This window comes from Sinocyclocheilus grahami, unplaced genomic scaffold, assembly GCF_001515645.1.
Source record: "Sinocyclocheilus grahami isolate Dianchi unplaced genomic scaffold, SAMN03320097.WGS_v1.1 scaffold646.1, whole genome shotgun sequence".
NCBI lineage: Eukaryota > Metazoa > Chordata > Actinopteri > Cypriniformes > Cyprinidae > Sinocyclocheilus > Sinocyclocheilus grahami.
In genome coordinates, this window is record NW_015505825.1 from 1,905,588 (window position 1) to 1,920,069 (window position 14,482).

A 14,482-nucleotide genomic window follows, 5' to 3' on the forward strand; every position below is an offset into this window, starting at 1 on the left:
ACAAAATGCAGTTTTTAAATGATTATTTATTTTATTAAGGGAAAAAAGCTGTCCAAACCTGCCTGGCCCTACGTGAAAAAGTAATTGCCCCCTAAATCTAATAACTGGTTGTGCCACGCTTTGCAGCAACAACTGCAATCAAGTGTTTGCGATAACTGGCAATGAGTCTTTCACATCGCTGTGGAGGAATTTTGGCCCACTCTTCTTTGCAGAATTGTTTTAATTCAGCCACATTGGAGGGTTTTCGAGCATGAATGGACTGTTTAAGCATCTCAATTGGATTCAAGTCCGGAGTTTGACTTGGCCACTCCAAAACCTTCATTTAGTTTTTCTTGAGCCATTCAGAGGTGGACTTGCTGGTGTGTTTGGGATCATTGTCCTGCTGCATAACCCAAGTGCGCTTGAGCTTGAGCTCACAAACTGATGGCCGGACATTCTCCTTCAGGATTTTCTGATAGAGTGCAGAATTTCAGCAGTCAGCAGTGGCTTTTGCCTGGGAACGCTCCCATGGATGCCGTTTTTGAACACTGAGCTTAATTGAGGCGAGTGAGGCCTGCAGTTCTTTAGATGTTGTTCTGGGTTCTTTTATGACCTCCTGGATGAGTTGTCGTTGCGCTCTTAGAGTAATTCTGGTTGGCCGGCAACTCCTGGGAAGATTCACCATTGTTCCAAGTTTTCTCCATTTGTGGATAATGGCTCTGACCGTGGTTTGCTGGAGTCCCAAAGCCTTAGAAATGGCTTTATAACCCGTTCCAGACTGATACATGTCAACTGTTTTGTTTCTCATCTGTTCTTGAATTTCTTTAGATCGCGGCATGATGTGTTGCTCTTTAAGCATGCTTCACTTTGTCAGACAGGTTCTGTTTAAGTGATTTCTTGATTCAACAGGTCTGGCAGTAATCAGTGAAATATAACTCAGCTTTCTAAAATAATGTGGTTAATCACAGTTCTTTAGTGATTTAACAGGAGGGGGCAATTAATTTTTCACGTAGGGCCAGGTAGGTTTGGACAGCTTTTTTCCCTTAATAAATGAAATCATCATTTAAAAACTGCATTTTGTATTTACTTGCATTGTCTTCATGCAATATTAAAATTTGTTTGATGATCTGAATCTTTTAAAGTGACAAATATGCAAAAAATAAAAAACAGGAAGGGGGCAAAAACCTTTTCACGTCACTATATATAAGGAGAGAGAAAGCGTGAGTGTGTTACACACACACACACACACAGTCTCTCTCTGTACAACACTCAAACAGTGGCAAAGTTTGTTTTTTAAATGTTGTGATATTGAACAGATGTAAACAATGGCAGGAGGCTTAAAAGTATAGATGTGATTCCAGCTCATTTTAATTACAGTCCTAAATCGCAGAAACGCAGTACTTTAGTCTGCTATTCCTCGCTCTGTGAAGTAACGTGAGGGAGGAAACTAGTTGATGTTAGCTAGTTAATTAGCCATGTAAAATAGTATTTATTTCAACACTGAAACAAACGGCGGGTGGGTCTATGTCTTCATCGGGGGTGAAAGATGACACAGATGTATAGTTTACGTATGACCTGGAAGTATTTATTTAGCGATCGGCGCTAAACCGTCATCTGTACGGAACATGGTTAGTCTACGTTACCCGAAAAATTCCCATCCGGCAGACTTCATCTTTTTCGACAGGGGAAAAAGTTCCAGGGATTCACCTCCTTCGGCCGTCATCCCACACACAGCTGACGCTCACTGACCGCTCGCACCGACCGGAGAGAGGGTCGTGGGACTCGCTGCGCTCTTCGCTGCACACAGCTGACTCTCACTGACCGCTCGCAGCGCCCGGAGAGAGGGTCGTGGGACTCGCTGCGCTCTTCGCTGCACACAGCTGACTCTCACTGACCGCTCGCAGCGCCCGGAGAGAGGGTCGTGGGACTCGCTGCGCTCTTCGCTGCACACAGCTGACTCTCACTGACCGCTCGCAGCGCCCGGAGAGAGGGTCGTGGGACTCGCTGCGCTCTTCGCTGCACACAGCTGACTCTCACTGACCGCTCGCAGCGCCCGGAGAGAGGGTCGTGGGACTCGCTGCGCTCTTCGCTGCACACAGCTGACTCTCACTGACCGCTCGCAGCGCCCGGAGAGAGGGTCGTGGGACTCGCTGCGCTCTTCGCTGCACACAGCTGACTCTCACTGACCGCTCGCAGCGCCCGGAGAGAGGGTCGTGGGACTCGCTGCGCTCTTCGCTGCACACAGCTGACTCTCACTGACCGCTCGCAGCGCCCGGAGAGAGGGTCGTGGGACTCGCTGCGCTCTTCGCTGCACACAGCTGACTCTCACTGACCGCTCGCAGCGCCCGGAGAGAGGGTCGTGGGACTCGCTGCGCTCTTCGCTGCACACAGCTGACTCTCACTGACCGCTCGCAGCGCCCGGAGAGAGGGTCGTGGGACTCGCTGCGCTCTTCGCTGCACACAGCTGACTCTCACTGACCGCTCGCAGCGCCCGGAGAGAGGGTCGTGGGACTCGCTGCGCTCTTCGCTGCACACAGCTGACTCTCACTGACCGCTCGCAGCGCCCGGAGAGAGGGTCGTGGGACTCGCTGCGCTCTTCGCTGCACACAGCTGACTCTCACTGACCGCTCGCAGCGCCCGGAGAGAGGGTCGTGGGACTCGCTGCGCTCTTCGCTGCACACAGCTGACTCTCACTGACCGCTCGCAGCGCCCGGAGAGAGGGTCGTGGGACTCGCTGCGCTCTTCGCTGCACACAGCTGACTCTCACTGACCGCTCGCAGCGCCCGGAGAGAGGGTCGTGGGACTCGCTGCGCTCTTCGCTGCACACAGCTGACTCTCACTGACCGCTCGCAGCGCCCGGAGAGAGGGTCGTGGGACTCGCTGCGCTCTTCGCTGCACACAGCTGACTCTCACTGACCGCTCGCAGCGCCCGGAGAGAGGGTCGTGGGACTCGCTGCGCTCTTCGCTGCACACAGCTGACTCTCACTGACCGCTCGCAGCGCCCGGAGAGAGGGTCGTGGGACTCGCTGCGCTCTTCGCTGCACACAGCTGACTCTCACTGACCGCTCGCAGCGCCCGGAGAGAGGGTCGTGGGACTCGCTGCGCTCTTCGCTGCACACAGCTGACTCTCACTGACCGCTCGCAGCGCCCGGAGAGAGGGTCGTGGGACTCGCTGCGCTCTTCGCTGCACACAGCTGACTCTCACTGACCGCTCGCAGCGCCCGGAGAGAGGGTCGTGGGACTCGCTGCGCTCTTCGCTGCACACAGCTGACTCTCACTGACCGCTCGCAGCGCCCGGAGAGAGGGTCGTGGGACTCGCTGCGCTCTTCGCTGCACACAGCTGACTCTCACTGACCGCTCGCAGCGCCCGGAGAGAGGGTCGTGGGACTCGCTGCGCTCTTCGCTGCACACAGCTGACTCTCACTGACCGCTCGCAGCGCCCGGAGAGAGGGTCGTGGGACTCGCTGCGCTCTTCGCTGCACACAGCTGACTCTCACTGACCGCTCGCAGCGCCCGGAGAGAGGGTCGTGGGACTCGCTGCGCTCTTCGCTGCACACAGCTGACTCTCACTGACCGCTCGCAGCGCCCGGAGAGAGGGTCGTGGGACTCGCTGCGCTCTTCGCTGCACACAGCTGACTCTCACTGACCGCTCGCAGCGCCCGGAGAGAGGGTCGTGGGACTCGCTGCGCTCTTCGCTGCACACAGCTGAGGGAGTCCTGCACTTTCTGTCTTTGATGACACGTAAAAAACTGCGCATACCGCAGGAACGGTATAACGGAAGATTTGAGGGGTTTTGAAACCGTGACTTTTCCATACCGCGGTATACCGTGAACCCGGTTATCGTCCCATGCCTAGTCCACACTCAGGGCAGTCATCTACCTCTGGCCCGAGTTAGTTTAGTCACAGGTGGGCAGTGTTGGGCTAGTTACTCAAAGAATGTAACGTATTGCTCATTACTAGTTACTCCTTTCAAAAGTAATATTGTTACTTTACTTATTACTCTCTGGCAACAGTAATTAGTTACATTACTAGTTACATTAGTTTTTCTTCACGCCCCACAGAAGTTGTAACTGTGTATCTTCCCCATAAAACTCTTCTAGACTGTTACTAACAACATATTTCTGCCTCATCTTTTGACCAAAATCCCCACTGGATCGCAGTCAGAAGTGATTACAAACACTCAATGGTGATTGATAGCGACATTCATGTAGAAGTGTTGTATTAATCTCATTAACTATCATGCGTGGCTTGAAGCTAATTGTGACTTCTGTTCCCCTGAGTTCTGATGACCTCTGTGCTACTCCACACTTCATCTGCCGCACTGTACCTCTGTCTGATTACTGCAGTACGGTCACTATCTTTAGGAGAAGGGTGGACCGAGCATTGTTATATAGTCGCGCAGTTAACCCCACTGAAAGAGTAAAAGCGTTCTGTGACAGATGAGAGCCCAAGCAGCGGTCAGAACTCTCTCCAGCGCGAGGCAGTGAGTACAGCGGCACACGCGGCGGTGTGAGAGGATCAGGAGGAACTCACCCGAGGACTCTTCCAGCAGAAGCAGAGCACACACGCTGAAGCAGAAGCAGCGAAGCGCCTTCATCTCCGCATTGCGCTGCTGCTCGCTCCGTCCACAACACAGGAAGCACGGCTTCGGTCAGGCGGAAGTCCTGTTCGATGGCTCAGCTTCTTCTTCTTCTTCTTCTTCTTGGTGTTTAATGGCGGATGGCACACAACTTTTAGGTGCATTACCGCCACCTTCTGATCAGGAGTGTGGATCAGGATCGTACTCTTCACTAAATTCTATTATATAATCCCGTGTCCTTTAAATAACGCATTAAACATTGAAAGTTTTTATCCCCTGATTTATTCCCCAAAATGTTCATCAAATTAAGTTTTTCTTTATTTTCCTTGAGGACATCCATCAGTATCTTTCGTTCCTCTCCGTATCTTGGACACTTCATTATAACATGCTCTACATTTTCCTCCATATTACAATATTCACATTTTCCAGTTTCATGTCTCCCCGTTCTCTTTAAACTGCTATTAAGAGCAGTATGGCCAAATCTAAGCCTTGAGATGATAGTTTCCTCACGTCTGTTTCTTCCTGTTACTCTGAACTTACCAACACTTCTCTGAATGCTATAACACCATCTCCCTGTTCTTTCTTCTTCCCAATATTTCTGCCATCTATTCTTCACATGCTGCTTGATCACACACTTCATTTCACTCTTACCATACTTTATCTGCACATCTATGTCTGCTTTCTGGGTTGTTTTCTTTGCATATTCGTCTGCTAACTCATTTCCTTGTACTCCCGCATGCGCTGGTACCCGACAGAAAGCTGCAGAACTTCCCATCATCTGGATCCTGAATATTGTTTGAAGAATCTCAATCATTATATCTGCTCTGCTCTCTGAATGACATGTTTTAATTGTAATTAAAGATGAACTTGAATCAGAACATATGAGTGTCCGCGCTGGGTGTTCTTGACTATGTCCTAATATCTTAGTGACAGTTCAGTTCTTCTAAGATCTAAAGGCATTTCTCCCATTTCAATCTGCAAGGCTGCAGTTGGTGTAGATCTCATCGCCTCCGTACAGAATCGCAATGCTGTGTACTGGATTTTGTCCACCTCTTTTAACACACTATTAGCCGCAGACTGATACACTATACTCCCATAATCAAATACAGATCGTATCAATCCTGTATATATACTTCTTAGAGCCGTCCTCTCAGCCCCCCATTCTTTCCCCACTAAACATCTCATTACATTCATTACTCTTTTACATTTAGCAACTATTGTTTTATGTGTATTTTAAATATGAGTTTTTCATCAAACCATATACCCAAAAATTTAAAACATGATACTCTTTCTATATCTTGACCATATAATTTCAATTTGACCTCTTTACTAATCCTACATTTTGAAAAGAATACATTTTTTGTTTTTTCAACAGAGAATCTAAAACCCCACTTATATGACCACCTTTCTACTTCTGTTATTGCTTCTTGCACTTTCCTTACAACAAACTCTAAATTCCTCCCTCGTTTCCAGATTGCACCATCATCTGCATAAAGAGAAATTCCTATTCCCTTCTCAACACTTAAAAACACAGCATTAGTTCGATGGCTCAGCTGAGTCTTCTTCTTCTTCTTCTTCTTCTTCTTCTTCTCTTCTTCTTCTGTGTTTAATGGCGGTTTGCAAACCCACTTCAGAGGTGCATACCGCCACCTGCTGTGCTGGAGTGTGAAGTGAGTTCAGTCTAGCTATATATTATGACTTCTATATTCTATTCTTAAGTCCACTATTCCTAATGGATTTTAAAATGGTCTTTATTATTTTACCACATCCTTGTATTGTGTTTAATATGTTGCAGATTGAACATTCATTGCATCCTGAGTTCTGTAATTCTGTTCATACCTGGGACAGAGTAGCAGCACATGATCAGCTGTGTCCTTCACTTGGCATGTTTCACAGCATCCACTACTGTGTGCTCCTGTTATATACCTGTAGAATTCAGCTGTGTGACCCATCATTAGTCTAGTTAAAGTGGCCTGATCTTCTCCACTGCAGTTCAGTATCGGTTTGCTTTGACTTACGCTGTTTTGTATATTATAAAAACGTCCTTCTGTTTTACAGTATTGCCATTTCCACTTGCAAGCTTCTTTAATTATACTTTCCCTCCGTGCTGCTTAGTGAAACTGAAATAGTAGAGTATTCAGATTAAGTGACTTTAGCCCTTTTATCAGCTTTCTCATTTCCTGGTATATCAACACGCGCTGGAACCCAAACAAAAAACTATTATTCCAGCATGTCTTAATCTATACAATATATTCATTATTTCTATAAAGATATCATATCTAACAGTTTGAAAAGTGTGAAGACTGGCAATGTGTGTATTCCATGTAGCTTTTGTATCAAACCACATACCTAAACATCTTATCACTTTAACCTGTTCTAACTAAAACCCCATTTATAAGACTACCTCTCAACATTATTTACAGCGGTTTGCATTTTATTAACAATATAATCTGCATGACCTCTAAGCCACAGAGCTCCATCATCTGCAAACAACGATTTATTTATATCACTATCTAATGTTGCAAATACATTATTTATCATAATAATAAACAACAAAGGAGTTATGACACGCCCTTGAGGAGTTCCATTCTCAGTTGTTCCTTTCGTTGATATACATTCCCCAATCTTTACTTTAATATTTCTATCAATTAAAAACTATTTAATCCAATTATATAATTTTCCATCTATTCCAATTTGATCTAATTTGATCAACAAACCCTCCTTCCATAACATGTCATAAGCTTTCTCCACGTCAAAGATAACTGCTATTACAGTTTCTTTATTTATCAATGCTTTCCTAATATCTGATTCCAAATTAATCATTGAGTCCATTGTTCCCTTTCCATGTCTAAAACCATTTTGATATGGGGGAAAAAAATATTTTCTCCATTTGGTACATTAAACGATCTGTAATCATTTTTTCCATTGATTTACCTAAATGTGAAGTTAATGCTATCGGTCTATAGTTTAAAGGCATACTTGGGTCTTTACCTGGTTTTTAAAATCTGAATTATTAAAGCTTCTTTCCAGCTCTTAGGTAAAGTCCCTTCTTCCCATACCCTGTTATAAAACTCTAGAATGATTCATCACTTAACTTTTTCAACATTACTAGCTAATTCCATCTTGTCCTGGAGTTGAATTTTTAATTCTGAAGATGAAAAAGGAACATCAAGTAAAACATTTGTTACTCTCTTTTTTCCCATAATATATGGATGCTCTTTTAACAACTTCTCCCTCATTTCCTTACATTCCTTCGTCAAATCATCTGAATCTATTTTGGCTGTGTAGACTGAAGTGCCATCCGTTAACCTCCCATATGTTCCGATTTTAAATTCTGGAGCATAGAACGCAGATCCAGTACGACCTATTTCTGGGTTTCTTGAGCCATCACTGTATATTGGCAGAAATGCATAATAAACTGTTCTAATATATTCTGTTGAATGGGTTTTGATATCAATGTCAATCTGTCCTTTTTGAATATATTCATAATATTGCTCTTATCATTGTCGAATAAATCGTTTTTTAATGCCAATCTATCAGCTCCCCATTCACGTCCTGAAATACACCTCATTACATTTAAAATCTTCTTACATTTATCCACCATCTTATTAATGTGTGTATTCCATGTAGCTTTTGTATCAAACCACATACCTAAACATCTTATCACTTTAACCTGTTCTAACTCTTTATTATATAACTTCATCTTTAAATTTATACTTGACCTTTAATTTGTTATATGTTATTTATTTATAAGACCACCTCTCAGCATTATTTACAGCTGTTTGCATTTTATTAACGATATAATCTGCATGACCTCTAAGCCACAGAGCTCCATCATCTGCAAACAACGATTTATTTATATCACTATCTAATGTTGCAAATGCATTATTTATCAATAAACAACAAAGGAGTTATGACACGCCCTTGAGGAGTTCCATTCTCAATTGTTCCTTTCCTTGATGTACATTCCCCAATCTTTACTTTAATATTTCTATCAATTAAAAACTATTTAATCCAATTATATAATTTTCCATCTATTCCAATTTGATCTAATTTGATCAACAAACCCTCCTTCCATAACATGTCATAAGCTTTCTCCACGTCAAAGATAACTGCTATTACAGTTTCTTTATTTATCAATGCTTTCCTAATATCTGATTCCAAATTAATCATTGAGTCCATTGTTCCCTTTCCATGTCTAAAACCATTTTGATATGGGGGAAAAAAATATTTTCTCCATTTGGTACATTAAACGATCTGTAATCATTTTTTCCATTGATTTACCTAAATGTGAAGTTAATGCTATCGGTCTATAGTTTAAAGGCATACTTGGGTCTTTACCTGGTTTTTAAAATCTGAATTATTAAAGCTTCTTTCCAGTTCTTAGGTAAAGTCCCTTCTTCCCATACCCTGTTATAAATCTCTAGAATGATTCATCACTTAACATTTTCAACATTACTAGCTAATTCCATCTTGTCCTGGAGTTGAATTTTTAATTCTGAAGATGAAAAAGGAACATCAAGTAAAACATTTGTTACTCTCTTTTTTCCCATAATATATGGATGCTCTTTTAACAACTTCTCCCTCATTTCCTTACATTCCTTCGTCAAATCATATTAAAGCTTCTTTCCAGCTCTTAGGTAAAGTCCCTTCTTCCCATACCCTGTTATAAAACTCTAGAATGATTCATCACTTAACATTTTCAACATTACTAGCTAATTCCATCTTGTCCTGGAGTTGAATTTTTAATTCTGAAGATGAAAAAGGAACATCAAGTAAAACATTTGTTACTCTCTTTTTTCCCATAATATATGGATGCTCTTTTAACAACTTCTCCCTCATTTCCTTACATTCCTTCGTCAAATCATCTGAACTATTCATTTTTGAAAATTCCTTTCGAAACATTTCTGCTTTCTCCTCATCACTTATTGCTATTTCATCCTCAATATTTAACACAGGGTAATCATATTCTCTTTGAATCCCGCTCATCTTTTTAATCATGCTCCACACTTCCTCAATTGGAGTGTTTTTCCCTATTTCTTCACAGAATGATCTCCGATACTCGTTCTTCACTTCCCTTATTGTTCTTCTAGTTTCTACTTGAGTCTTGTCATATATTATCATGTTTTCCCAATTGTGAGTTTTCCTTAGAATTTTGAATGCTTTCTTTTTCCTTTTAATGCTATTGTACACCTCTCATTCCACCATGGAACTATTTTTCCCACCCTCTTTCCTTTGCTTTTCGGAATGCATTCACTAGCAACACATTGTATCACTGATATTAACTCTGTATATATTCTTTCGATTATTATTATTCCTTCATTCATCATCATTCTCACACTCTCTTTTCCCCAAGCTCCGCCCATATACTACAGAAATATAACTGCACGAGTAAAGAAAACCAGAACGGGGGGCAAGTACTCAATGTAGCATTGCACTGATCACTAATAAACACTGTGTTCCTTCCAGGTCTCCCTTGAGGCTTGTGGGTGTGTTTAGCAGCCATACAGCCAGCCCTCTTTGGAGCTTTATTTAAGACACATACCTGTCAGACAAGCATCTCTCAGGCTTGATACAAGAAGAGCTGCTCTTCAGACTCAGCGCTGCAGTTGTCCAAGTAAGTAGATTTCCAATTTAGAGCACTTGTGAACTTCAGATGTGGAGCTCATTTAAAGACATGTATTCTGTATTTTATATTACAGATGTATTAAATATGCAACTAGTAATTAAGTAAGTACAATAAAAATGTATAGGGTAGAGGTTGCATTCCTAATATTTAAGTCCCAAGAAGATATTGAACATAAAATACAGGGCTAAGGGGATGCCAATCATGTCATATTAATATTGTGAGAAAAATATTCTACCATTTTGTTGTTATTATTATACATAACAAAACATAAAAGGGTTAATGAAGTTACTTACAAATAAATAAATAAAACAGAACACTAGCTCTCTGGGGAAACATTAGATCTCTTTCCATGTCTTCATTTCTAACCTTGACTCATTTAAACTCATTAAAACAAGTTTAGGAACTTGCTCATAACGTCTTCCTTTATTTTAAAACTGTACTGTATGTGTGTGAACTAATTCAGACAATTTTGCTCATTATGCTTCAGTTAATTTAGCAGACTCCAATCAAAATTAATTCAATATTACATTAACAACCATTGTTTGGAAATTCAGCGCAAGGTTAAAAGCACCTCCTGTAAGAAGAAAAGCAGAACTGATCATATCTTCTGATTTCCAATCTAATGTAAATTATATATAGTGATGAACCAATCTTGATTTTTCATGGCAAATTCAAATTGCTGATGTTTTACAATCAAATGGGTAGATTCCGATAGCCGAATTCTTAAAATACATTTTATTATTAATAGTATTATTAATAGGCCGACTTTAACATTGTGGAATCATGCTACATGAAACATGCCTACATTCAAATTATTCAAATTCATATTTTTTATATTCATAATCCCTCACTCTCAATTCAGTATTTAGGATTTTCTTCAAGTATTTCACGTATCACAAACAGTGATCTTGCTCTACCTGCTACAGTATTTTCTTCTCTTTTCATCTGGCCTTTGATGATAGCTGTTTACAGATTTCATAATATTTCCAGACAAATGGCATTTTGGAAAACGATTGCAATGCAATTTATGTGTAAGTCCGGTTTGTGTTTTGGCAATTAGAGAGCTATAGAATGTCTATAGAATCACTAACATACCAGCATTGCTTTAGGTGTGGAGACTGAGTGTTTGGGTTATTCTGTGTTGCAGGTTCAGGCATGATGAAAGGCATTATTCCCAAGAACAAAACCAAAGGTACTGATTTCTGCGGCGTGAAAGACTATTATTTCATAATCCGCTCTGATCTCGGTTGCTATATGCAGTCGAGTAATTTCAATAAAGGCTTAGACATCACTATTTTCAGTCTGCACCCTGCCTGCCAAAATGGAGATCATTACCTTGGTCACGAGGATGGCTACTTCTACATCATCAAAGGCAGTTCTTACCGCAGGGTCATCGATCTGTCGACAGACAGCGGTGCTGTAGTTTACAGCCTTCATCCCAACTGCCAGGGTGGAGACCACTACCTCTCAGCCTTTGGCAATTTTTACATCATCTTCCAAGGAAAGGGCACTTACCGAAGAACAACAAACATGAATCATGACTCGGATGCTGTTGAATACGACCTGCATCCCAACTGCAGAGATGGTCTGTATTACTGGGGTCTGCCAGACCACTACTACTTCCTCAAGCCGGTCTCAGAGTGGGGAGTTGAGTACTACAAAGGGACCAACTTCAACAAAGACAAGTGTGTCGATGTCTATTCTATTCATCCTGATGTTATTAACTTCCTGCCTGGTGGCCTGTCAGTAACTAAAGGCCCAGCATTTGGCATTTGGGAGAATATTAAAACAATAACTAATGACAGCAATACACCAGTGAAATGGCAAAAGAGAATTAATAAAAAGGTTGGATACAATAAGGAGAAAATGTCCCAGATCACGCACAACTGGAAGATAGCCACGTCAGCCTCGATTGAATCTGGAGCCCTTTCAGGGTTAATTGCGAAGTGTCAGTTCTCCTTTTCTGCAGAATATGGAGGTTCACATGTCAGCACTGAAAACGAAAGCTGGAACGAAGCAACTGAAGTGGATGAACAACTCTCATTTGAGCTGAAGCCAAATGAAAGTTTATATCTGTGGCAGTACAAACTGGGTCTTGGACAAGAACCAGTGTTGTTCTGCCGTGATTTGATGATTGACGATGAGCCTAACCCTCCAGCTAAAATCCCACTGCCACCTGCACAAACATGAACAACGATCAGCACAATTTAACTACAACGATTTACTTAACATATTGAAAGCAAAATCCAAATGGAATATGTTGGATCCATGTGGCATAAAGTGAAATATGCATTTTTCACATACTGTATGTGAAATGTTCCACATAACTTTTATTTTTTTATTTTTTTTACATATTTCACTTTATGCCACATGGATCAACATATTCCATTTTGCTTTCAATATGTTAAATAAAGCTGGCATACTGCCTTTAAAGTCTTGGTGTTTTAATTGACAGTCTGTTTCTTTACCAAATGTTATGTGTATGTCTGACAAATCCACAATTCCAGATAGTACACAGACATGTGCTTGAAATGTGCTATGCAATTTTTATGATCACAATTTTTATGAACGCTGCAAAAACACATTGTGGTAACACCTTTATAATAACTTTCATTAATAAATCATTAGTAAAGATTATATAATTTTTAACAGATCATAAGTTAACATACATTCAAAAAGTGAGAAACGTGAGACCATGTGTGTGTTAATATTTACTAATACACTTATTAAACATTACCTAATGTTTAACAGATCATTATTTCATGTAAATTAAAATGCATACAAATGTCATCAAACTTTCACTTCATATGATCATGCACTTTTTAAAAAATCTAAAAATGATTTTGACAGATGTTATACGCTGATTAAAAGCTTTTGTTAATGGACAACACTTTTGCTACTATTGTGGTGTGATACGGGCCAGGTTAGGGACAGGTTTGGTGTTATGGGTAGGTTTATCACACGTTATTTTCTCTGTCCAGCTCTCGCTATTAACAAACCATTAACTTCAACTTTTGCCTTAAACTCCAAAATAGTGAAAAAGACAGCAATTATTGGATTTTTTTTCAATTTGGTTAACAGTGAAACAATGGAAGAGATTATGCTATTTTAACATTATTGTGTATTGTTTACTTGCATCTTGAGGGTTCCAAAAACCATGTGAAAATTATTTTTGCAGATTTTTCTTCTGCTTGTAATAATATATTGCCAGCTGTCCAGGTCAAAAGACTATCTTTAGGTTTCTCCCTAGATGGAGGACTGATTTTGTGGTTGCAGGATTTCTTAATTTTAGGAAATTGCTATGTAACCAAATTTTGATGTCAACAATACAGGCATTTAACAAGTCAGGTGCAAGAGCAGAAACAGAGCAAGTTGATATGTAAATTTGCAGGCCATGGGCATAACAGTAATAGCTGAGACCATGGCTATGGATAATATGTCCAAGGGGTAACAGATAAATATTGAACAGAAGTGGTCCAAGACCAGAGCCTTGAGGGACACCTTGAGAGAGGGAACAAGCAGAAAATGTGAAGTTATAAACAGTAATAAAAAACTGTCAGTGATCAGTGAGATATGATATAAACCAAGCTATAGCACTACAAATGATGCCAATAGCTGATAACCAAGAGGTAAGTATATGATGGGATTCGGTGCCAAACTGCTGATGTTAAATCAAGCAAGGTAAGAACTGTAATATAACCAGAATCAGCAGATATTTGGTCATTAGTAATTTTTAACAGTGCTGTTTCAGTGCTGTGGCCTGATCGAAAACCAGATTGATAGGGATCAAAAAGATTGTTAGCAGACAATGCAGAGGGATGAACTAGCTGCTGTGAGGACAACTTTTAAAACAAGCAGTTTAGAAATGAAAGGAAGATTAAATAAAGGTCTGAAATTACTCATGACAGACTAATTTAGTCCAGGTTTCTTTAAAATGGGGGGAGGGGACCGCGGCAGTATTTAATAGTAGTAGGATTGACCCGGAAGACAGAACAATTGATCAAGTGAGCAGTAGCAGATGCTACAGATGGTGGCAACATCTCCAAGATGCTTCAAGAAACCTATACATATATGTTTATAATAATCTGCTGCTATTTAAGATTCATTTTTGGAAATTTTGCCTTTATTATGATATGACAGTATCTAGACAGGTGTAGCAAATCAGCTCATGGAAAATATGAATAATTAACCATAACTAGTTATAATTAACTATTCATATTTTCAAATTATCTTGAACTTGTGCGCAATTCAATGGTTTCAGCTCTCTGCCTTGTAAAAGACTCCTAATTAATGTC

General features: G+C 41.1%; 2 protein-coding genes across 2 annotated transcripts in view; one reads left to right on the forward strand and one right to left on the reverse strand.

The window, feature by feature from the left end:
* The window catches only part of LOC107558503 (interferon alpha/beta receptor 1a-like), a 24,316-nt gene extending 19,650 nt beyond the window's left edge, over positions 1–4,666 (reverse strand). Inside the window, exon 1 of the mRNA XM_016242158.1 lies at positions 4,513–4,666. Within this exon, the coding sequence (XP_016097644.1) occupies positions 4,513–4,576 (64 nt within the window). The 5' untranslated portion in view covers positions 4,577–4,666. The remainder of the gene's footprint in view (positions 1–4,512) is intronic.
* A 5,466-nt stretch (positions 4,667–10,132) lies between these two features.
* Positions 10,133–12,504, forward strand: LOC107558504 (uncharacterized). The gene is made up of 2 exons (XM_016242159.1): positions 10,133–10,175; positions 11,335–12,504. The coding sequence occupies exon 2, from the start codon at positions 11,343–11,345 to the stop codon at positions 12,375–12,377; it is 1,035 nt and encodes a 344-aa protein (XP_016097645.1). The 5' UTR covers positions 10,133–10,175; positions 11,335–11,342; the 3' UTR covers positions 12,378–12,504.
* The last annotated feature ends 1,978 nt before the right edge of the window (positions 12,505–14,482 follow it).

What these genes read in the sequence shown, in the direction of transcription:
- LOC107558504 (XM_016242159.1), top strand. Translation starts at nt 11,343, where the DNA reads ATGATGAAAGGCATTATTCCCAAGAACAAAACCAAAGGTACTGATTTC.